The sequence below is a fragment of the Embiotoca jacksoni genome, unplaced genomic scaffold (genome assembly GCF_022577435.1).
Source record: "Embiotoca jacksoni isolate LCO1_2020_lvr unplaced genomic scaffold, fEmbJac1.0.p SCAF_109, whole genome shotgun sequence".
Taxonomy (NCBI): domain Eukaryota; kingdom Metazoa; phylum Chordata; class Actinopteri; family Embiotocidae; genus Embiotoca; species Embiotoca jacksoni.
Genome location: NW_027185240.1, coordinates 555,172 through 580,427, shown reverse-complemented (window position 1 = coordinate 580,427; position 25,256 = coordinate 555,172). Strand labels below are relative to the sequence as shown.

Here is a 25,256-nt window from a genome sequence, read left to right as displayed (position 1 = left end):
TTGAAAGTGTAAATTAAATCATGTCTGAGGGTGGAATTGATTGAAGGCTGGTTGTTACTGAACTGAGTTTTGTTGCTTTAATTGGCAGATCATGCTGAGGTTGGAAAGTTTCCTACAGAACATGCTTCATCAGTAGTTTAATATTTGGTTTGACGGGATGAACCGCCGCCTGCTGTTGGTCACCTAAAGCATGGACGAGCAACAACAGGATTTCACTGGGAATCAATGTTTTAATGTCAAAACAAGTTGAAGCTGTTTGTTCTGCTCATGGATTTGTGGAGGGGAGAGAGTTGGCAGATTTGTTGATTTAAAAAGAAAGTATAAATAGTTATTGGAAATAAAAATTTTGTTAATCTTCAAAGCATGTGAAAACATGGTATAGTGTAGTAAAGCCATATATTGGATTTGCAGTTTTAATAACCTGAAACCTGTTAGACAGGTTATTAATCATGTTTCTGATAATCTAACTGCTTCCACTGGTTTATTTCTGTTTTCTTCTGGGTGTAATCTGACTGTCTACCTCAGTGGTTCTCTGAGAACATTAAAGGTTGAAGGACTAAAGAACGGTTCTACAGGAGAACGTGTGCAGCAGGAGTCCGGCTCCAGATGTTTACAAAATGATCTTCACAAAAAGTATGGCAGGTGATGATCTGAGTTGATGCCGTAATGAAAGTGATTATTTGTTTTCAGTGACTATATTTGTCTGCAGTTAAACATGACATGACACATTAATTGATTGTGATAAATCATGTAGTCATCGGCAAAATTAAACACGCATGTTGATGAACACACTAGAACATGTATTATGAACCCATAATGTTTAGGTTGTTTAGAAGTTTTAGATTGGACATCTACACGTTAAGGAATAAATCTGTTGATGACAATATTGTTATTTATAAAAGTAAAAACAGTCCTCATTGACACGAAGGATGAAAGTGGAAATCATTTCACCGAAACACCAACTTAGTCAAACATGTTTGGGCCCATTTGAAGAAATCTGCTTTAGTTTCTAGCCTCAAGTGTTATTTAAAACTAAATCTGCATTCTGCAGGTGCAGAATTACAAAGTTTAACTGGAGCCTTTTCTCATTTATGCTAAAAGTCCATTCGGTGTTTAAACTTCATTCAAGCGTGCTGTCATGTGCTGAAAAGGCCACCGTGGTTGTGTCCACATCACTGCGTCCTCCGCTGTCTTTACCCACGAAGCGACTCTTTTTGTTTCCTGTTTGGTCCGACGCCGTGCCCTCGAACAGCTTCGCCATGAAGGCGAAGCCGTTTTGTTTCATGTACGACTTCCCAGCGAAGGTGTAGAGGACCGGGTTGGCACAGCTGCTGATGAAGGCCAACGCTGAGGTCACTGCACGACTGGACTGATAGATGTTTTCCAAACTGCAGGAAACACAACATTTGAATCACAATCAAACAGTTAGGATGAAACATGAACTTTTACTGAAGCTCAGGTAAAAATATTCATGTCAGAATGATGATGATGATTATTGAACAAGCCCGCTGGAGCTCAGGGCCGGGGCCCAAAAGGTCTGGAGCAGGCTGCACTCCCTCAATGTCAAAGAAAGAGACAAAAAAGAAATAAACAACTACAAACAGACCCAAAACAACCACAAAGAGACACAAAACAACCACAGAGACATAAAACAACTACAGAGAGACACAAAACAACCACAAAGAGACATAAAACAACCACAAAGAGACACAAAACAACTACAAAGAGACACAAACAGACACAAAACAACCACAAAGAGACAAAACAACCACAGAGACACAAAGAGACAAAACAACTACAAAGAGACATTTTTCAGTCTGGGTGTTTTCTCCTTCAGAGTTGAGATGAAGGTTTCTATCAGATCTACATCACATTAACCACCTTATGTATCGTTTGTATTATATCGATATAATATATTTTTTATACAGAACATATAAGAGTGGATGCACAATTCCATAACTAGTGTAGAGGTTCAGCTTCTGACTGATGGGACATGTGAATGTGTTTTTGCGAGGGTTTGTTTGAGGTGTGACTAAAGTGGTTTCAGTAAATGTAACCAAAATGTGCTTCAGTATCTTCTAATAATGATCACAGTAAAACTGTCTGAGATGTTGGTGGACGCCTCGTGGAACTCACGTCAATCTGATGTGGGAATCGTGGCAGTACCACTCTGCAGCCACCTTGGATAGACAAAAACACTCAGTATTCATTCAGTAGATAATTAATCCTCATGCTGTCATGTGAATAATCCAAGTGAACACACACCTGGATCATATTGATAACGTGGTACGGCAGCCAGAACAGGCCAAACATCACCACGATAGCCAAGATGAGTTTCTCGCTGCGGACCTTCCGGTGGAACTTGGTCTGTTTCAGGCGTCTCAGGATAAGGACGTAGCTGCTGATGATGACCGCATAAGGAAGAATGAATCCCGACACTGTCTCGAAGGCATACTGAAACCTCACCTGCACACGGAGGAAGAGAGAAATGAGCTGTTGCTTCTTCAGACATGAATATATTTACCGAGACCAGGCAGAAAAACTAAAGAATAAATCTGGAAAGAAAAGTTGATAATCAAACAAAAGTACAAAAAAATTTCTCTGATTAATTTTTCTCAGGTTTCACAGGATTTACTGTTATATAAAGTGTGTATATATATATATATATATATACAGACTTATATATGTCTTGATCAGCTTCAAACTTCTACAACAAGACTATCGTCACATTTTCAAACATTTAACTGACTGATCTGATAGAAAATAGAAAACAATATCTGTTCAAGTAATAATATCAACCATTTACTGACTGCTCTTTTTTATTATCAGGTAAACTGCTGATAAATGTCTTTGATTAAGAAAACGCAACTCAAGGTCACAGCTGTTGAGGAGCTTTTGCTCCTCATATCACATGATTATCATCAGCAGCAGCAGTTTAGCCAGCTGTCATGGACTCATGAGAGGTTCACACATCTTTTGAAGGCATTTCAAACTCAGATTATTATTAGATATTGATCAGCAGATATAACTCGTGCCTTACATGTTGAGGAAGCGTGTGATTGGGCGCACACACCAGCCGGATTTTGTTCGTGTCATCGTTGTCCATCCTCACGTCTCGAAACACCAGTGAAGGGATAGAAATGAGCATCACCAGCACCCACATGCCCGTGATCACCCGCCTCACGATCCTCCTGGTGATGAGGCGGGACAGTCTCCGCGGAAACACCACGGCCACCAGCCTGTGCACGCTCATCAGTGTGATGAGGAAGATGGAGGCGTACATGTTGGAGTTGCACAGGTAGAACAGGCCTTTACACATGGTGTTCCCAAAGATCCACGTCTGCTTAGCCAGGTAGATAATGAAGAAGATGGTGAGAGCCATGAGGAAGCCATCGGCACATGCCAGGTTGAGGATGAGGAGGGTGGTGACTGAGCGCCGTTTGATGCGTGCCAGGATGCTCCAGATGATGAAGAGGTTGCCAGGGACGCCCAGGAGGAAGACCAAGCCGAGGATGAGGGCGCCTAAGGTTGTGGCGGCATCGTTGCTCACAACGCTGTCATCCTCTGTGATTGTGGCGTTGGGAGAGGAAGTCAGGAGGGAACGACTGATCTTCATGCTCGAAGTTTTAATCCTGAAGACGAGAACCAAAGCTCAAACAGGACGTTCATGTCGTGTTTATTGTTCAACAGTGTTCCAACACAGTCATGAAGTCCTGCAGCTAATGTAACTTGTTCTACTGAGAGCTGTCATTCAGCCTCGACTCGTTCATCTAATGGGCCCATAACTGCTTCTTCCTCCAAATATTCAGATTCAGACAGACTTCACTGGTGTTTTATGTTCATATAGAAACTTTAAAGGCTCAGCAGCACTTTGTTTGTTGGACTCTTGTTCTGTAGAACAAAGTGATTCAACAAGTTGGAGCCGACTGATCACAGAAGACTTAAAGCTGCTGAGTACACAGTATTTCAAAGTATTGTTGCTGACATCTTAAAATGATTAAAGTTGTTTGAATCTGAACCTGTATGCAGGTAGAAATGTTTTACTGTGCAGACGACGCTGAGCGCTGCAGCTTGAACTTATGCCACAGCAACGCTTTCCTTCTTTCATGATGTACACGGTCCAAAACCAAAGTACTGGCTGGACCCGGCTACAGCTCTATAGACAATGCTGGACAAATGGAGAAACTGAAATGAATCTGAACAAACCTGTTGAACACAAACTAATAGAAAAACAACAATGTGTGACTTTGGTGTTTTTTTTGTGACTGCATAGAACTTCAGTTGTTTGTTCAGACCAAAGAGAACACGTAGCGCCCCCTAGAGACACAAGCTGTTGGTGTACAGATGAGCATTGATTTAATGCACCTGCTGGTTTGAAACTGTTGAACTGCTGTTTAAAGCTCTTTATCTTTATACTAAACCTCTGGACTTCAGCTATGTACTTCATGGTTTTATTTCTGATCTAACCCTTCTTCATCTTACATGTGTCAGCATGTCATGTTCATTCCAGAACATATCAGGGTTAATGTGTCATTTAAATAATAGTTGTAAAGTTATCATGGCTTCATACAGCATTTCTTTGATGGACTCCTCCTCTCTTCCCCCTCTCTGGCCTCCTCCTCTCTCCCTCCTCCTCTCTCCCTCCCCCTCTCTCCCTCTTCTCTCTCTCCTCTATTTTATCTGCCCTCCCTTCAACTGACTCTTCCTCCCTCATGCATCCTAACTCTGCCATAGACACTCTCCTCCTCTCTGTCTTCCTCTCTTGATTGTCTCTGTCCTCTGGCCTCCTCCTCTCTCCCTCCTCTCTGCCCTCCTCCATGTCCTCCAGTCCTCCCCAGCTCCGTGGTTGTCTGACTCGGTGCTCCCAGAGAGCCACTATGAGAGCATCAGAAAGGAAATGTAGAAAATCTAACCACCCTGACGACCTGCTCACTTATCAATCTCTCCTCTCCTCTATCTCTGCAGCCAAAAGCTCTTTCTACCAAACCACAATTCAATCCTCATTTTCCAACACCAAACAGCTCTTCTCCATCTTCTCCATTTTCTCCATCTTCTCCATCTTCTCCAACCTCCTTGAACCTCCCCCCTCCTCCCTCCACCAAGCCACTTTGTCAACTACTTTACTAAAAAGATAGATGACATACGCTCCTCATTTTCAAACCCAGCTTCTATAACTACATGTCCATCATCTTCTTCTTCATCCCCTTCGCTTTCCTCTTTCACCCCCCCCCCCCCCCGTCTCCCAATCAAGTTGTTACCTTGGTAACCTCCACCCCCCCAACCACCTGCCCCCTTGATCCCATCCCATCTCACATTCTCCAGTCTATTGCTCCAGACCTTCTTCCTTTTCTGTCCATCTCATCAACACTTCTCTGTCAACGGTCTGTTTCCTGAACTCTGTGAAGGAGAGAGTGAACCCTCTCCTGAAGAAACCCCCTCTCAACCCATCTGAAGTAAACAACTACAGACCGTCTCTCTTCTTCCCTTTCTTTCTAAAACTCTGGAGCGAGCTATCTTTAACCAACTCTCCTCCTATCTCCACCATAATAACCTTCTTGACCACCAGTCTGGTTTCAACAGACCACTCAACAGAGACGGCCCTCCTTCTGTCTCTGAGCAGCTTCACACTGCTAGAGCAGCCTCTCTGTCCTCTGTCCTGATCCTTCTAGACCTTCTGCTGCATTGGACACAGTGAACCACCAGATCCTTCTTTCCTCCTTCAGGACCTCGGTGTCTCAGGCTCTGCTCTCTCCCTGTTCTCATCCTACCTCAACGACCTCACCTACTGGGTAACTTGGAGAGGATCTGTGTCTGAACCTTGTCCTCTCACTACTGGTGTCCCTCAAGGCTCCGTCCCGGGTCCCCTCCTCTTCTCTCTGTACACCGACTCTCTCGGCTCTGTCCTTCACTCGCATGTCTTTTCCTACCACAGCTATGCTGATGACACCCAACTGATCCTCTCTTTTCCAGATCTGAAACACAGGTAGCAGCATGAATCTCTGCCTGTCTGACTGACATCTCTCAGTGGATGTCCTCACACCACCTGGAAATCAATCTCCACAAGACCGAACTGCTCTTCCTTCCAGAGAAACACTCTCCCACCCTCGACCTGACTACTACCTTCAACAACTCTGTTATCCCGACCCTGACTGCTAAGAACCTCGGAGACACTCGACAGTCAACTCTCTTACTGCCAACATCACTGCAACAACACGTTCCTGTAGATACATGCTGCACAACATCAGGAGAATACGTCCTCTTCTCACTCAGAAGGAGGTGCAGGTTCTGGTCCAGGTTCTGGTCCAGGTTCTGGTCCAGGCTCTGGTCCAGGCTCTGGTCCAGGTTCTGGTCAACTTACATCTGGACTACTGTAACTCCCTCCTGGCAGGTCTACCTGTTAGTACCATCCGACCTCTGCAGCTCATCCAGAATGCAGCAGCTCGACTGGTCTTTAACCTACCGAAATTCACTCCCACTACTCCACTCCTCCTCTGCTCCTCATCTGCTCCTCCTCCGCTCCTCCTCCACTCCTCCGCTCCCTTCACTGGTTACCAGTAGCTGCCAGCATCCGTTTCCAAACATTGGTACTTGCGTACCGTGCTGCGAACAGATCGGGTCCAGTCTACATCCAGGACATGGTCCAACCTTACACCCCACTCCGTTCACTCCGGTCCTCCTCCTCCTCCTCCTCCTCCTCCTCCTCTGTCCTGTCTCCTAAATGGTAGAATGAGCTCCCCAACGACATCAGGGCAGCAGAAACTCTGAACATCTTCCACCACAAACTAAAAACACACCTCTTCAGACTTTACTTTGAACAGTAGAACTTTAGTATCTTAACATGGAACTTACTGATAGAACTTTGTAGTTTGGCTTTCTTGAAGAAAATTGTACTTTCTTGATTCTTGTTGTTCTGAATTTGTACCCTCATGGTTGAAATGAACTTATTGTAAGTCGCTTTGGATAAAAGCGTCAGATAAATGAAATGTAATGTAATGAAATTATTTAAGTTCGTCAGGTGGTCTTTCAACATACGAAAAGAAGAAAAGTGTGATAGAAATTACACAAACAATATGTGTTGTGATAATTTGGCTTCTTCACCTAAAGTTTAGTTTCTATTTGACTGGAAATGCGTGTGTTTGATTGTTGGACCCCTGAGAACATCCTCATGATGATCTATAACAAATAAGTAAACATAAAACATGTCGTCTCTTCTTACACAAGTGGTTTCCACAAGTGGAGGACGTATGCTCCCCTGACGCAGCCTCTAAAATATTTACATCACGTAGCAGCCGAACTCAGACGCAGCAAGCTAAAACACGTCAAACATCAGCAGCAGCGCATTAAAGACGAGCAGGATTTCAACACAGTCTTGGATTCACTTTGTGTTTTTTCCTGCCCTCATTTGTCTTCCTGAAGTCTCTCTCATCATTTCACACGGACACTGCAGGTTAAAGGTCACAGAGGACTTTAAGTTAGTTAGAAGATGTTGCAGCCCAAGTAGACATTAAACATGAGTGATTGACAGACGAGGTCGTCGGCTCATCACATCACGATATGACAACAGCAGATCAAGTCCTTATTTCCTGATTAAGTTCTAATTTCCTTGTTCTCGTCACACTAAAACCAGCTGTTTATTCCCCTGATGGCTTCAGTGTGAACAACATGAATCCAACCAGAGTCTCATCTCACATAACAACACAATGCTGGTGGGAAAACAGGGTTTCACTACCAGGGAGGATCATGGTGGAACAGAAATGTTGTTCATCAGTAGGAAAAGACATGAACATGCTCATTATAACGGGATGTTGTAATATTATGGAGTAGTTAAAATGCAACGTAACTCCTGTTGACATGATAAATTTAAGGAGTAAAAAGTGTAAGCAGGCAGGACAAGCGGAAAAATAAGGAAGAGTAATACTCATATATATTGTTATGTATTATGTTATTAGGTATTATTAAGTGTCATTTTGCACCATTTCAAGCATTTATTCTGCTACAAAATCAACAAATCCATCAACAAAACTACAGATGAGACATTTGTGAAAACACTGAGAAACACTGATCTGTTTTACTCTCAATAAAAAGTGGCCGATTAACTTGAAGGCCAAGCATAAAAATAAAGAGTCACAATTTTTTAATCAATCTGCTAGCTGTAAAATATTAATATATAATATTCAATTATCTTTATATGGAAAAAAGAAAACAGAGATTAAATAAAATGTCTTCAAGATGTTCAAAGTGAAAGTGTTGAACAAGTGACTGACCTTTACAGGATGAGATGCTGCTCCAGGTGTTGGACCTGAACGTCCTGCTGCGTGTGTGTTGGACCTGAACGTCCTGCTGCTCCGAGTGTTGGACCTGAACGTCCTGCTGCTCCGAGTGTTGGACCTGAACGTCCTGCTGCTTCGGGTGTTGGACCTGAACGTCCTGCTGCTCCAGGTGTTGGACCTGAACGCCCTGCTGCTCCAGGTGTTGGACCTGAACGTCCTGCTGCGTGTGTGTTGGACCTGAACGTCCTGCTGCTCCGAGTGTTGGACCTGAACGTCCTGCTGCTTCGGGTGTTGGACCTGAACGTCCTGCTGCTCCGAGTGTTGGACCTGAACGTCCTGCTGCTCCGAGTGTTGGACCTGAACGTCCTGCTGCTTCGGGTGTTGGACCTGAACGTCCTGCTGCTTCGGGTGTTGGACCTGAACGTCCTGCTGCTTCGGGTGTTGGACCTGAACGTCCTGCTGGGTGTGTGTTGGACCTGAACGTCCTGCTGTCGCTGTGATGCTCACTGGTATCTCACTTTATTATAAACTGAATGACATCCTGTTACAAGCTGGAACACGCTCCGCTTCTACAGAGGAAGGCAGAGACGAGGATCCTCCTCCAAACGGTCCCTCCTCTATCTGAGGTCTGGATGTTCATCTATGATCCCCTATATGCTCATCTACATACAGTACATGACCCTCCTGTATGTTCATCTACATACATGACCCTCCTGTATGTTCATAATACTGTATGAACTGTGTCCTGTTCATTAAGAAACATGTGTTCTTCATGAGAACATTTCAGAGTCATATTTATGTGTCCTGAGGCACTTTTCACTGAGTCAGCTGTTACGTAAAAAAAAAAGGCGTTCAGGTGATTCAAATGTTTGCACACACACACACACGCACGCACGCACACACACACACACACACACACACACACACACACACACACACACACACACACACACACACACACACACACATACACACACACACACAGTGTACATAAAACTAACTTTCACTAGTTCATACAAGTCTGTCACTGACAGGAATGAAAGAAAGAAGATGAAGGACAGAATAAACTGAACTAAGCTAAAACAGCTTTAAAACATTCCTCAACTGTTTAAAATGTTTCAGAGAAAGAATATGATAAAGTGCTTCAAGTGATGAATCTGAAGTCTATAAATAAATGTTGAACAGTGTTTTTATGGTCTGTTGAACTGGCTGGTCGTTTACAACTACTGACCTGCAGTATGATGAGCTGCATTTACACCATGGAGTTTGGAAAGTGTGTTCCTTTATGATCGGACTCTCAACTTGTCTGGAAAAAACATGAATGTTTCATGATTACATATAGATGAACAACAGACATTTGTCAGGAAGGAAGTTACAGAATTTTCTCTCCAGTGCCGGTCTGATCTTTCTCTCACGCTCTGAAAACAGAAGTGACTCTTAGGAAAGTTCCAGTTAAACTGCTCCAGCTGTCGTCCACAAGAGGGCATCACATGGCAGGAATCTCTGCTTCAGGTTCCATAAACTTGACACTCAGCAGCTCCTCCTGTGTGGTTCACTCATCCATCATACCACCGCGTCCTGTGAACAATTTATTCGTAATATTTCTCAACAACTAAAACTTTCCACTTCGAGCGGTGTCCTGAGTTTAAACCTCTGAAAAGCTGCTCAAAATAGTTTTTTTTACTTCAGGATTCATTGAATCTAAAACTTCACTTCAGAAAACCAAGTTACTGAATGTGTGCTCAGGCAGTGAAAGATGAGGTCCTGAGGCACCTGAGGTCTACGATACCTAAGGATAAGGTCTATGACACCTGAGGAGGTCTATGACACCAGAGGAGGTCTGCAACACCTGAGGAGGAGGTCTACGATTGCTGAGGAGGTCTACGACATCTAAGGAGGTCCACGACACCTGAGGAGGAGGTATAAATGTTCTAGAAGCCTCAGATTCACGAGTTTTGACATGTTTGCTGACATTTACAGAAAGGTCAGAGGTCATGGAAGTTGGATGTTGGGCTGATATCTTGTAATTTCAGTCATGTAGAGTTTGTCTTCATAACTTAGAAAATCATAGATCATGATCTTCTCTTCTCCATCTGTGTCTTTGTATTTCCTCTTAGAAAATAGTGTTTTTGCTGCTTAACATAGGGAGCACGACTTCCCATGTCCTAACCACAAGTTCACGAGTTCCATTTGAACGCAGCATTTGTCACAAACTTGGGATGTTTCCCACTGAAACGTGTGCTCACGAAGGTTACGTCTTCTCTGAACCAACTGATCCGCCCTGTACTGTGACTTTATTGAATCATTGGATGTCCGGTTGGGTCTCACATGTGACCTTAACGCCATTAAAGGCGTGAAGTTAAATCCTGGAACTCCTCTCCAGTCAGTCAGAGCTGAAGAAGCCTTTTGGATCAGCGGTGACACGTCTTCAAGAGGTCCAGCTTCCTTTGGATACCTCTGTACTGATGATGGTGGTATCAGGCCTTACGAAGGGCAGCGGCCTGGTTGGTAGCACTTTTTCCTCTTTTCTACTACACTCCAGGATCCAAGGCCGGCCCACACGACTCCCAGAGGATGACCGAGAGGGAAACAAGCCCCTGTCCTAACAGACTTCTAATGATTGTGAGAACCGGAGGAGGGGAGGAAGGAGGACGAGGCAGAGCAGAGGGGTTAGAGGAGGAATATGGAGTGGAGGCGGAGAGAGTGTGTTTATTTAAGTTTTTCGTCTCCTGACTCAGACAGAGAGCAGACTACTCAGGATAATAAGAAACAGATCTTTGGTCGAGAGGAAGAGGAGGGGGGCAGACTCGGGAGAAGGAGGGACAAGGAGGATTTGGTGGGATGAAAAGAGGACGGAGGAGTGTGTGGGGGGGGGGGGGGGGAGGTGGAGAAGAAGAAGAAAGAGGGAGGAGTGACAGCCATAAAAGGGTGTCTGTCATGTTCACAGGAAATCGTCCCTCTTATGTTCACAAAGTGACTGTTAACGTCACAGCAGCCCTTCGATGGGGTTCAGACACACCGAGCTGCTTCACGTCCACTCAGGGTGGGAATTATGTTATTTTTGTTTTGTGTTTAAATTGGTGAAAAAGTGAAAAGACGGGAAATTAATTTTAATGGAAAACAAGACAATCAGGTTTTAATGATGCAATAAGAGATAACAGTGGTTTATTAAAGAGAAACCTCCAGAGTAAGGGGGGAACAGGGGGGTCAGTGACTGACAGACAGGAGGTCCAATAGGGAATGAGTAACGGACCAACCGGAGCTGGGAAACCCACCCAAAGGCAATTAAGGGTAAAGGACGACAAAAATATTTGATAAACTTTTTCCTCTCTGAGTTGAACAGGAAAGAAAATGAAGCTGCGGAGGAGCTGATGGATGAAATTAAGCAGTTTGAGTCCAACACACTTTGATTTGGGCCGCGAGGTATTAAGTCTGGAAAACTTGCTCACACCGAACAAGAAGTTTTTATCGCGTGGAAAAGTTGCAGAAACAAACCAAAATGAAGAACAATTGCGCAATGACGCGCACATAGGATCCAGCTGGACGTCTGTGGATCTCTCCGTGAAGTGTTCTCTTGTTTTTGAGGTGCATCCAGTTGGTTAAAGTCTCCGTGTCCGAGATCAGATCGGATCTACTTCTGGATCCTGTCCCTGCTGCCGGAGGGCGATGGGGGCCGCGCCGGGCTCGGGCTGGGAGGAGGGCGAGTTCGAGTTTAAGTTGGTGTTTGAGGAGGATCCGCCGCCGCAAAGCCAGCGGCCATCCCCGGTCTGCACAGCCGAGCCGGAGAGCTCCGTGGCCGGGGAGGAAAGTGAGAGCGCCCTGCTGCACCTGGAATCCTGCTGCAGCAGCAGCCTGGGTTCGTGTTCACTTCACTTTATTGTTCAAGGACTCAGTAGGAAGAAGCTCTGAACCTGACCGGGAGTTTCACACATGTGTACATACATGTACAGTGATGGGGCCTTCATCTACATGCCTGTGATAATCTGATGTATGTGTGTGGGTCAGTGTGTGCGTTTGAACTTGCATGCGATGTGTGTGTGCCGGTTTCCGTGAGCATGATCATATTTGTAGGGTGTGTTTGTTTTGTGTGCGTGTGATATGCATTCGTGTGCATATCTCACTGTATTCCTGTTTGTGTGTGTGCATATGTATGTTTGTGCGTGTGTGTGTGTGTGTGTGTGTGTGTGCGTGCGTGCGTGCGTGCGTGCTTGCGTGTGTGTGTGTGTGTGTGTGTGTGTGCATGTGTGCGTGCAGCCCCAGACTCAATGTGTTTCTAATCAGCTGTGCGTGTGAGTAGAGTTAACAGCTGCCATCTGGAAAGGAACCTCAACCTCTGTGTACTGAACACACAGCACATACACACCTCCCTCACTTTAGCCTGCACACGCACACGCGCACACACACCCACACACACACACACACACACACACACACACACACACACACACACACACACACACACACATTTGTTTCCCGCCCACACTGGCATACAGTTGTATTACCACACCCAAGGCATGAAAATGAAGCAGTTCACTTCAGGTGATGGGTTTTATATTTCTGATTTACTCTCCTTGAACTCATCTATCCAACGTACAACAATGCCACACAACTTTTTGAGCTTGTGTATAAACCATGTCTATTTGCTACTTCAGTTTAACTGAACAGTAATTGAATCCTCCTCATTAAAATACTCTATTGATAAATCAAGAGGACAAATTGATCAGAGTTTTCTTTCCTGAGTCTGACACCAGGAAATCTGCTGATAAAGCAGAGATCCACTATAAACATCAGTATCAATCTAGTTCAAATGATTTCATGATGTAATGAAGCCAGAGACGGTTGTGGTAGTGAAACTGCACCATGATGTCAGGAATCAAATCGATGGCAGGAACAGAATCTGAAAATGATTGTATTGAATGTGGATCAGTGGAGTCATGACTTCATTCATATTAAAGATTATCCAGTAATTAAGAACTTTCTGATAAAAGATGTTCATCACGAACCCTCAGATCTGATGTGCGACCCCTGAGTGGGTATCCTTCTGGGCGTAGGCCTCAGGTTCATTTAACCAATCAGCATGCGTTGCCTACCGTGTCCACCAAATTGTTTTTTCCTGAGTTCAGAATATTTGTTAAATTGTTTAAATGAACTGCAGCAGCTTGACGAGGTGCTGACGTTTATGCTGCTCTGAGCGCTGAACATTCAGCAATTTTTTTAGCCGGCAAGTGTTGAAAATTCGACTATGATGCGCACGTCACTGTCACCGGCCGTCCAATCACAGTGAAGGAGGAGCGGGACAAACACAGTCCTTCAAGTTTTTTTTCTTATCTCTAATCCTTCATCATCTCAGGATGATGATAATGATGATGATGATGATGATGATGATCACTTCATGTCAGAGCTTCACCTCCGGACAGGATGAAGGATTATAAAATGTTAAACTTGGAACATTCAATAACTGTCAGGTAAACGGTTTCTGCTGATGTGAACGCCAGTTTAATAAATGGGACATTCATCAACATGAGAAGAGAGACGTTTGGTAGCAGAACACCTCAGACGGATCAAGCCTTCGCTCGTCAGGGTTCTGACACCGGTTTGGGTGAACATTACTTTTTTCAGGTTCAGTTTAGGACACTGAATTAAACATGAAAGTATTTTAAAAGGAGCTTTTTTAAAGGTAAGTTGTCATGGCTCATAAACTCTTCTAAACATCTAAATCTCAGTTCCATGTGAAAAGCCCAGAAGAGTTGCTTCAGCTCTGCAGCTTTAATCACTTGGAAATATTTTTGTTGCCAGGAAACATTTGAATAGATTTTTCACCCCGAGCCTTCATTTATTGGCCGTTGCTGTTGTGTGCCCGTTTTGCCCAAAAATTGCCTTCATGTCCCGCCGCTGCAGAGCAGCAGAGATGGGTCGGAGCCTCGCTCATTACAGACTAACTACTGTTTGGCTGCGAGTGCAGGCCGACCGCACCGCGCCGGGAAATGTTGTGGCCTTCAGGGTTTGTCCTCATTTAAAATGTTGTTTGGCAAAATCCAAAGAAGTTTTATCGAGATCTTTTAAAACAAACAAATCATCTTCGTAACTGTCAAGATTAGCAGAAAAAAATATTCTTCGTGGCTCAAGATTTGGATTAGTGGTCCAAAAGTAAACTCCATGACCTGATGAGAATATTCATTTCACACTTCACTTCAAACTGTGACAACAAAACAATGAAAAGGGAGAACGAGTTCAGAAGCAGGGTTCTCTAAAGCTGTGGGTTCTCTCTAAAACTTTGGGTTCTCTCTAAAACTTTGGGTTCTATAAAGCTGTGGGTTCTCTAAAGCTGATGGTTCTCTTAGTCCATAGTTTGTCACGCTCCCTCACTTTTTTCCTACTTTTAGTTCCAGACAACCACCTCGCTGCTTCTCATGCAGGTCATCCAATCAGCATCCCCAGTCCGCCACTGTCATCCAATCAGCGGGCAGGAATGCATTCCCCACCTCCACGAAGGGCTCCTATCAGAGAGTTCAGCGGGACCTATGAGAGCTTGCCAGCCCGCTCTGTACAGGTGAGTTGACCTTTGTGATAATCTGCAGGTTAACACATGGCAACTCAAAATGATTTTACGTTATATTTTTATAAACATATTTTTACAACATATAAAGCGACGATGAAAACAGAGTTCTGTACCTGCAGAGAATTCTCACCTGAACGAGATGCTGCTGGTTTTTTTTAGATGTTTCCAGTCTAGGAAACGGTTTTGTTGGCGACACCTGGACGTCAGTCGATGACCTTTTCTTCATGTTTCATTCTATAAATCTGCATGTTGCTTGAGTGTACATCTGTTGTCTGTGCTGGAAGAGAGGAGCCTTTTCTTACCTGCAGGGTCTAATGCTGCAGTTATAAATTTTACTGAATTTCCCCACTGCAGGATTAATAAAGTCATATTTTATCTTCAATCCCTTTGAGGTATAATTGGGCTGTCTGAATAAACCGGACCTGACTTTGTGCTAAAGAAGCTCTAAAATCCTCCTGCACACAAACTGCTGCAGAAAGAGACCGTTCGGGACAAACTGCTGAGCATAGCACAGAGTTTAGGAGCTAAAGAGCCTGACATTTTCCTCAAGAGGTGGTGGAGACCAAAAACTGAGCTGGGGCGGTGAGTCACGACCCCGTTTCAACAGCCGGTACCGGCTCCTATCGACTCCACTTGATTGCTTTTTGGTTCAGTCTTCTGGACTTTATTCTGGACTTTTGTCCTCTATGAAACTACCATGACGTCATCTTCAATGTAAAACACACATGCTGGATCCTTTTGTTGGCAACCAAATAGGAACGTCTGCACGTTCTCAGTGGACCTTGGTGTGGTTTTCTCTCTGACCAATCAGTGGTCTGCAGTGTTTTAGTCTCAGTTCACTAGGGCTTCTGTCCTGATCTGTGACTTGACCTGCTTGTTCGATGTTTGCCATCTTTTGTTGCAGAGCTAAGAAAGTGTTCTTCCCTCCAGGTTTCAGAGTCTCGTGTGGTCGAGTGCCCGAGCATCCAGATAACCACCATCTCACCTGAAGACACCTCAGCACCCACCGTCTCCAGCTACTGGGACATGGGCGGCAGTGGCTGGGACAGAGAGCGCCTCTACCTCCCCCTGCTGGACCCCTTTACTTACCGCGACAGATGCCCCAGCTCCCTCAGCCCTAGTCCCGCCTCCAGCCCCTCCTCCCGAGGCTGGCTCAGCCCCGCCTCCAGCTGTGACTCCCTGTTGGTGGAGGAGGAGGAGCTCAATGAAGCTAGCATCAGTTTTGGTGTCTCTCCGTCTTCGAGGCCCACTTCCCCAGGGGGTAAGAAGCGTCGGAACTCCCCGCTGGCCTCGCCCTGTACATCACGGAGAAGCAGTTACTCAGAGGAGTTGCAGGGGTGCAACCTGGAGGGTGGAGAGACCACCTCTCAGTCACAAGCCCCGCCCAGCAGCTGTGAGCTCAGCATCCCGCAGAAAACCAGGAAGACATCCTTGGAACAGGTAAAGATGTTGGCTGGTTTGGTGTTTCTCAGATGTTGTTTTCTCTCCTTGTAAGAGATGATTCAAACATATAGCGGTGAACTTCTCGTCTTCCAGCTGTCTCCCAGGGAGGTGGATCAGGAGCAGGCTCCAGGCCATGGCTCCCCCTGCCCACTGCCAGAGACCCAGACGACCAGGAGAGAGCCCCCCCCTCTGGGCATGGACTACCTCTCTGTGCCCCCCGCTCTGGCCTGGGGAAGAACCCGAGCCAGCGCCCACAGCCCACTGTTCAGGCAAGGACACACAACTATGATGATGGAAGCATACAGTTGTTCTCACTGTCCAGCCTCCACAAAAGTCCAACCTTCATCAGCCAAAACCACAGACTGTATATGAACATGTCTCCAATAGACTCCATCTGTGGTACCACTGAGGACCACTAGGGGCTGTCTCCATGACTCCATCTGTAGTACCAGTGAGGACCACTAGGGGCTGTCTCCATAGACTCCATCTGTCATCTGTAGTACCACTGATGACCACTAGGGGCTGTCTCCATAGACTCCATCTGTAGTACAACTGAGGACCACTAGGGGCTGTCTCCATAGACTCCATCTGTAATACCACTGAGGACCACTAGAGGCTGTCTCCATGACTCCATCTGTAGTACCAGTGAGGACCACTAGGGGCTGTCTCCATAGTCTCCATCTGTAGTACCACTGAGGACCACTAGGTCTCATTGAAAAAGCATCAAGTTCTCTCCTGAAATCCAAAGTCAGTAAATGTTTCCAGTCATCATGGTGTCATTAGATAAACTCATTCTGGAAATAATTTGTCATTCATTACATATTAGGACTCTAACACTGATATGTTTGGGGGCAGGGCTGTTTGATTGACAGGCCTGGGTGTAATCAGGTTTACAGAATAGGTGGGCGGGGCTTAGTGTCCTCTGTCTCAGTCAGATCCGCCCCTCGCTCCTCCCGGGCTTCAAAATGGACAACATTCATCCAGGTGTTTCTGTCTGAGGGACGGATCCTTTGAACTGCAATAAAAATGGTTAAAGTGACATTTTACTGTAGATGTGGACACTCATGCAGAAGATCATGAACCTTTAGGACAGGGGTGTCAAACATCCGGCCCGCCAGGGGGTCCAGCTCGGCCCACCAGATGACTTTGCTAAGTGTGAAAATTACAGAAAGACATAAATTGCATTTCTCTGAGAATATGGAGGTTTATGAGTACAAACGTTTTGTAATTTTTTTTAATCGATCCAGTAATTGCTTCAAAAACAGCATAAATGCGATGTCTGCTCCGGAGGCAGCAGTTCGCTGCGAGGGAATCTGCAGAGGAGAGCCCAGGCAGATAAACAGTGACCTGATGTCTGAGTTTTTGGTCTTTATGTTTCTAGTTTATTGTAGAAAGACCTTAAAATAGGGTTTATCATCCAAAAACCTTCATCAATGATTTAAACAGAGAAATATTGTTGTTATTATGCATTATTTTGCTATGATTTTACTGGTCTGGCCCACTTGAGATGAAAGTGGGCAGTATGTGGCCCCTTAACTAAAATGAGTTTGACACCCCTGCTTTAGGAGATTCATCCACACGAGTAAATCACAACACTTCTTTTCATGTAAATCTCTTTATTGGGCCTGCAGATGGTTTTTGATCAGCTGAAACTGTCTACTGTGATGCTCCTCAGGTCGAATGCTCTGCCGCCGCTCGACTGGCCGCTGCCGTCCCAGTTTGACCAGTTTGAACTGCGTATCGAGGTGCAGCCCCGCCCCCACCACAGGGCCCACTATGAGACGGAGGGCAGCAGAGGAGCCGTCAAAGCTGCTCCAACAGGACATCCTGTCGTTAAGGTGAAACCTGCCGACCGAAGGACGACATCATCTTTCTAGACAGATTTGTGCTGCAGATATTTGTGTAATCAGATGAATCGATGATGACTTTAACTTATCTGGAGATGTTTATATGAAATGTAGTTTCATGTTCAGCTGAGGTGGCCGCTTGGTTGAGATTGTGTTCACATAATACTGGAACAAAGTCTTCGGACACACGTTGTTGGCCTCCTCACAGTTTGATCTGACCAGCGCACCGTTCTCTCTCTGCAGCTGTGTGGTTACTCAGACAGGAAGCCGCTCTCGCTTCAGGTTTTTGTTGGAACAGCTGACGACCGATCGATCAGGCCACATCCTTTCTATCAGATACACAGGTAGAAACAACCTTATGACTGTGCTACCTTCTATTGTGCACTAATGTTCAAGGGATACATAATGTACCGCTGTGGCTTTAACCATTGCGTAACCAACCAACAGCGTCTGCTCATGTTGGAACAGGAAGTATCCTGTCAATTTTTCAAACAGTAACTTCCTTTGGATGAGAGCATCAGCTTATTACAGAAAACATGTCACTGTGAAGAAGGACAGTCATCTGAAGTCCAGTTAGAACAAGAGGAGGCGTCTGCGTACATAAATATTAATATTTGGCTCCACGTCTCGTCTCTTCATCTATAAGACAAGTAGAACATCAGCAGCGATACGATCTGTTGGTATTCTGAAGGGTTTTAGTCTCGTGACATGATGAGATGAGATGAGATGAGATGAGATGAGATGAGATGAGATGAGATGAGATGAGATGAGATGATGGATGGATGTTCTTGAAAGTGATCAATGAAAGTTTGAACCCTGTCAGTCACAGCAGAATTGCGGCAGCCAGTAAAATATGATATAAATATGTTTTAAAAAGGTGAAATAAGTTCATAAAAGTTGAGGTGACATTATTTATTTTGTCTGATCCAAAGCCAAAAATCTTCACTCTATATTTATCCCATTTCAGAACAGAGTTCACCTGTAACCAGAGTCACTGATTCCACATTAAAAGTGTTAAATTCAGACCTTTGTCGTCAGGGTGACCGGGAAGATGGTCGGCACCGCCAGTCATGAGAGCGTCCAGGCGGGAACCAAACTGCTGGACATCCCTCTGAACCCTGAGAACAACATGACGGCCCTGTAAGTCCAGGAGACGCAGAGGACATGTCTCCTCTTTACGTCCAGTTTAGATGTTCCAGCCTGCTGCTCTTCCTCCTCCTCTTCAGTGAAGCCATCAGCTCTTCTACATATTGACATTTTACAAAGAAGACGTTTGTGTTTAGTCGATGAAATACCATAAATTATTTAAGTTATTTTAGTCTTTAAAAATCTGTGATGTGAAAATATTCCAACCAGGTTTTTTTTAATCATTCCTGTGCATCTATTTTTTTTTTGGGTTGAAGCTACAGAAACTTTCTGTTTTAATGATAAATATAATAAAGTGCATATACGAAATCACCATGAAAGCAATAGAAATAAATGTTGTGTTCGTCAGCATCGACTGCGCTGGGATTCTGAAACTGAGAAACTCCGACATCGAGCTGAGGAAAGGAGAGACGGACGTTGGAAGGAAAAACACGCGTGTGCGCTTGGTGTTTCGTACCCACCTCCCTCTAGCGCCCCCTGTTGCTCCACCTGGGCGGGTCTTGGCTCTGCAGGTCGCCTCTCTGCCCATCGAATGCTGTGAGTGGCTGTTTCTTAGACATTCACATAACACAGCTACGTGAATGTTTGCTGGATATTTCTAACTTGAGGTCGTTGTGCATCTTTTTCTTCCTTCTCAGCTCAGCGTTCGGCCCAGGAGCTGCCCGTCATCGAGTCTGTCAGTCTCACTTCCTGTTCTGTGGAGGGGGGGGAGGAGCTTCTGCTGAGCGGCACCAACTTCCTGCCAATCTCCAGAGTCCTTTTCATGGAGAGAGGTTCAGGTAAATGTCCAGAGGAGACAGAAAAGATGTGGTCAGTCTGTACTGAGAAGGATAAACGACTGTAGAAACCAGAAAATCTAAGTGAAGTAAATAAAATTCTAATTTAATCACCGAATCACATACACTTCATATAAAGTCATAAATTCAATGTTTCACTGTTTTAGGATTTTACAAACTTCTATTTCAAGCTTAAAAACGTCTCATGTAAACATCGACATGATTCAAGTGAAGACACATTCAATTTATCTCCATGAAAATGTGAATAATAGAATTACGCTATTTCTGTTGTCTCACTGTGAACCGACTAAGATCTGGATTCATACAAACTCTTCTACATTTCCTGGTTTGCAGCCTTTTTGTCCACAAGTGTTTATAATTCAGATTTAATATGAGAAAGTTTAAAGTGCAGCTTCTGCAGTAATTTCTAATGAAGTTGGAAGGAAGATAAATTTATTCATTACAACAGCAGCACATATCCCACTCCCTCCGCTCTGCTTCTACCAATCAGCTTGTTGCTCCTCACTGAGCTAAACACTCTACAAAATCATGACTGTTTGCTGTCCTGGCTCCTAAATGGTAAAATGAGCTCCTCAACAACATCAGGACAGCAGAAACTGTGAACATCTTCCACCACAAACTAAAAACACACCTCTTCAGACTTAATCTTGAACAGTAGAACTTTAGTATCTTAAAATATAACTTACTGATAGAACTTTGTAGTTTGGCTTTCTGGAAGAAATTGTATTTTCTTGATTGTTGTTGTTCTGGTTTTGTACCCTCATGGTTGAAATTAACTTATTGTAAGTCGCTTTGGATAAAAGCGTCAGATAAATAAAATGTAATGTAATGTAATGTAATATAAACTTCTCAATTCTCATATTGTAGCTCATAGTTTGCAGATGAACTTGAGGGGTAGATTTCTACAATACAGGTGAGAAAGGAGCTTTTTAAACATGTAAATATAGTCCAGACACTCGAGGCTCTGCAGGAAGAAGACGGTCGCTCACTTTTCAACACCATAAAATAAAATAATCAAAATAATCAATAAAGAAAAGTCGAACATGAATCAGATGAAATGATGCGATGACCGTTGAATGTCTAAAAACTTCATGAATGCAGGACAGGACGTCAGGAGGAGGAGGATTTATAATTTATTGCTTATTAATAGCACTTTAGTAGAACTTAAAATGGAACTTACTTTTAGAACTTTGTAGTTTGGCTTTCTGGAAGAAATTGTATTTTCTTGATTCTTGTTGTTCTGGTTTTTGAACCCTCATGGTTGAAATTAACTTATTGTAAGTCGCTTCGGATAAAAGAGTCATAAATGAAATGTAATGTAATGAAATTAATCAGATGTCACAGGAGTGAGGTTATAATTTATTGATTATTAATCAGTTAAAAATCAACGGCTCCTTTACAGACGACATCTTCCATCGTTCTCTGTTTGTTTTCATCAGCGTCTGTAGATGATATATTTATATTCTCACTGAAGATATTTATTTTTATATCGCAGATATAAAAGCTTGAATGTAGATTTAATTTTCTATGGAACACACTTTAATTCTGTCTCTCCTGTCAGATGGTAAATTACAGTGGGAGGAGGAGGCTCACGTTCACCGTGACAACAGCAACGAGGTAAAGCAGCGATGATGTCATTCAGCAGATACAATCACGTGATGATGTCGTCCTCTGTGACTTTCTGAATGTCCTCTTTTGTCCCAGTGTCTGCTGTGTGTTCGAGTCCCCGCCTACAGTGACCCGTCCATCAGCCGACCCGTGTCCGTCTGTCTGTACGTCTCCAACGGGAAGAGGAAACGGAGCAGCACTCACTGCTTCAAGTATCTCCCTGGTGAGTGTCCACCTGTCCATCTGTCCATCTGTCTGTCCTTCTGCCTGTCTGTCCTTCTGTCTGTCCTTGTGTCTGTCCGTCCTTCTGTCTTTCTGCCTGTCCTTCTGCCTGTCCATCTGTCTGTCTGTCTGTTTGTCCATTATGGAGGTGGAGATTTTTGGAAGAATTATGTTTTAAATTAAGTTTGAACTTGTGGAAAAAAGTAATAATAAAAAATAATATTTAGTAACATTCAGACTTTTCATCAGCAGGACAGATTGATCATATTATTAATATTTCAGGACAGTGTTTATATGTTAATAAATATTATTAATGTTTCAGGATAGTGTTTATGTGTTAATAATATTATTAATGTTTCAGGATAGTGTTTATGTGTTAATAAATATTATTAATGTTTCAGGACAGTGTTTACGTGTTAATAATATTATTAATGTTTCAGGACAGTGTTTATGTGTTAATAATATTATTAATGTTTCAGGATAGTGTTTATGTGTTAATAAATATTATTAATGTTTCAGGAGAGTGTTTACGTGTTAATAATATTATTAATGTTTCAGGATAGTGTTTATGTGTTAATAATATTATTCATGTTTCAGGATAGTGTTTACGTGTTAATAATATTATTAATGTTTCAGGACAGTGTTTATGTGTTAATAATATTCATGTTTCAGGACAGTGTTTATATGTTCATAATATTATTAATGTTTCAGGATAGTGTTTTCGTGTTAATAATATTATTCATGTTTCAGGACAGTGTTTACGTGTTCATAATATTATTAATGTTTCAGGACAGTGTTTATGTGTTAATAATATTATTCATGTTTCAGGACAGTGTTTATGTGTTAATAATATTCATGTTTCAGGACAGTGTTTATATGTTCATAATATTATTAATGTTTCAGGATAGTGTTTTCGTGTTAATAATATTATTCATGTTTCAGGACAGTGTTTACGTGTTCATAATATTATTAATGTTTCAGGACAGTGTTTACGTGTTAATAATATTATTCATGTTTCAGGACAGTGTTTATGTGTTAATAAATATTATTCATGTTTCAGGACAGTGTTTATATGTTAATAATATTATTCATGTTTCAGGACAGTGTTTACGTGTTAATAATATTATTCATGTTTCAGGATAGTGTTTTTGTGTTAATAATATTATTCATGTTTCAGGACAGTGTTTATATGTTAATAATATTATTCATGTTTCAGGACAGTGTTTACGTGTTAATAATATTATTCATGTTTCAGGATAGTGTTTTTGTGTTAATAATATTATTCATGTTTCAGGACAGTGTTTATATGTTAATAATATTATTAATGTTTCAGGACAGTGTTTATACGTTAAAAATATTATTCATGTTTCAGGACAGTGTTTATATGTTAATAATATTATTCATGTTTCAGGACAGTGTTTATGTGTTAATAATATTATTCATGTTTCAGGACAGTGTTTACGTGTTAATAATATTATTCATGTTTCAGGACAGTGTTTATGTGTTAATAATATTCATGTTTCAGGACAGTGTTTATACGTTAATAATATTATTCATGTTTGAGGACAGTGTTTATACATTAATAATATTATTCATGTTTCAGGACAGTGTTTACGTGTTAATAATATTATTCATATTTCAGGACAGTGTTTATATGTTAATAATATTATTCATGTTTCAGGACAGTGTTTATGTGTTAATAATATTATTCATGTTTCAGGATAGTGTTTCTATGTTAATAAATATTATTAATGTTTCAGGACAGTGTTTACATTTTAATAAATATTATTCATGTTTCAGGACAGTCTTTATGTGTTAATAATATTATTCATGTTTCAGGACAGTATCAACATGTTGTTAAATATGATTCATGTATCTCCTGTCAGTCATTTTCAAAGAGGACGACCCGCTGCTGTCCTGTCCCTCTGTGCTGCCTGTGGACGGGGGGACAGTGTGTCCACCCAGGATGGACAGGACGTTCCCCCCCATGTCTGACGAGCGAGGCCTGGGCTTTCCCCTGCCCCCCTACCCCTCCACCTACTCCCCCCCCTACCAGGACGAGTTCTGCTCGAAACCCGACGTGGCGCTGGACGAGCCCGCCGGGTCCCGGGCGGCGCTGTCCGAGCATCAGCCCAGCTTCGAGAACCTGGAGCTGGGCTTCACAGAGCTCCTCCCCCCTCTGTACCCCCGCGGCCCACAGCCTCCCTCCCCCTCCCCGTGGCTGGACTCCCCCTACCTGTCCTCTTCGCCATCCCCCTCCCACTCCTCCTCTCTCAGCCCATTCCCTACCGGGAGTCCCATCTCCACCTCCCCTCTCCCTCCCATCCCCACCTCCCCCTACCCACCCTACTCCCCCTATCCTCAGGAGGCGTGTCCCTCCCCTCCCTCCAACCACACCCCCTATCAGGACCTCTGCCCAGCACCCTACTCCCACTACGAGGGCTGGGACCCACAGGGACGGGTGCTGGGGACGGGACACGGGGGAGAGAGGGACGCTAAGATCCAGGAATGTCCTCTGGAGTTCAGCAGCTCTGCCTCCATGCACCACATCACCTTTGAAGAAGGTGAGATTGTTTTAAATGATTTTTTATTTTCCAGGAATGATGTTCAGTTCTGTGTGTACGATGTGAGTCGATGGATGAAGGTGAGGATGAGGATGGTGACCGTCTTTTGCTTCTGTCTGCAGTGTCAGAGTTCATCGGGGAGGACATCCAGTGTTTCCAGTCGACCTCACAGATGGACGACCAGCCGAACTGAGCTGAGAGCATCATTTAGATTAATATGAAAAAGGGGCGTGGCTACCAGTCACGTATAACCAGCGCTAACTGTTTTAAAGGGAAACTAATGTTTAACAGGTTTTCTATATAAATTATACAAGAAACTGCTTCAGTTTCGTGTTTTTTTACCAAAATGAACCGACGAGCTGAAGGACCTTTAAATCAAATAAATGATATTATTTTATGATATATAATAGAACGTAGGTATCCAAATATATTTGTTTTGCTCAAAGAAAAGTAAGGAATGTGTTTTATTTAGGATTAACTCTGAATGTGATGGAAACACAGACAGAACTGAGGAGCAGGTTTTTCTCAAAACACCTTTTCATTGATTGATCAGCTGATTAATGATGTTCAGGATGTTTTCATCAAGTAGGTGATAGTTGAAGAGTTTGTTAGGAAGTGCTGAAGAACAGTGACACCTGGAGGTGGACTGAGGTCCAGAACCAGGACCAGGAACAGAACCGGGACCAGCTGTGATTTTTAGCTGTTTGGACCTCTTGAATCCCTGCACCACCTGAACTGAAAGGTTTTAAAGGAGTCGTCTGTGGTTTGTTGTCAGTTTTATGGGTTTGATGGTTCAGCGC

General features: G+C 43.4%; 2 protein-coding genes across 3 annotated transcripts; one reads left to right on the top strand and one right to left on the bottom strand.

Moving 5' to 3' along the window:
- Window positions 1–210: 210 nt before the first annotated feature.
- Window positions 211–8,388, bottom strand: LOC138215568 (leukotriene B4 receptor 1-like). Its single transcript, XM_069177812.1, has 5 exons — window positions 8,265–8,388; window positions 3,041–3,632; window positions 2,266–2,466; window positions 2,137–2,180; window positions 211–1,388 (listed from the first exon to the last, which is right to left on the bottom strand). Exons 2-5 carry the CDS (start codon window positions 3,614–3,616, stop codon window positions 1,121–1,123), a joined length of 1,089 nt encoding a protein of 362 aa, XP_069033913.1. The 5' UTR covers window positions 3,617–3,632; window positions 8,265–8,388; the 3' UTR covers window positions 211–1,120.
- Window positions 8,389–11,283: 2,895 nt separating this feature from the next.
- On the top strand, window positions 11,284–24,776 carry nfatc4 (nuclear factor of activated T cells 4). Of its 2 annotated transcripts, none has more exons than XM_069178363.1 (13): window positions 11,284–12,126; window positions 14,687–14,820; window positions 15,760–16,269; window positions 16,366–16,541; window positions 17,948–18,110; window positions 18,363–18,463; window positions 19,158–19,259; window positions 19,615–19,802; window positions 19,904–20,044; window positions 21,624–21,679; window positions 21,767–21,893; window positions 23,779–24,456; window positions 24,579–24,776. In XM_069178363.1, the coding sequence occupies exons 1-13, from the start codon at window positions 11,937–11,939 to the stop codon at window positions 24,647–24,649; spliced, it is 2,637 nt and encodes an 878-aa protein (XP_069034464.1). In that variant the 5' UTR covers window positions 11,284–11,936; the 3' UTR covers window positions 24,650–24,776. The 2 variants fall into 2 exon arrangements, with proteins under 2 accessions (XP_069034464.1, XP_069034456.1); XM_069178355.1 differs by having other exon boundaries at window positions 14,654–14,820.
- The last annotated feature ends 480 nt before the right edge of the window (window positions 24,777–25,256 follow it).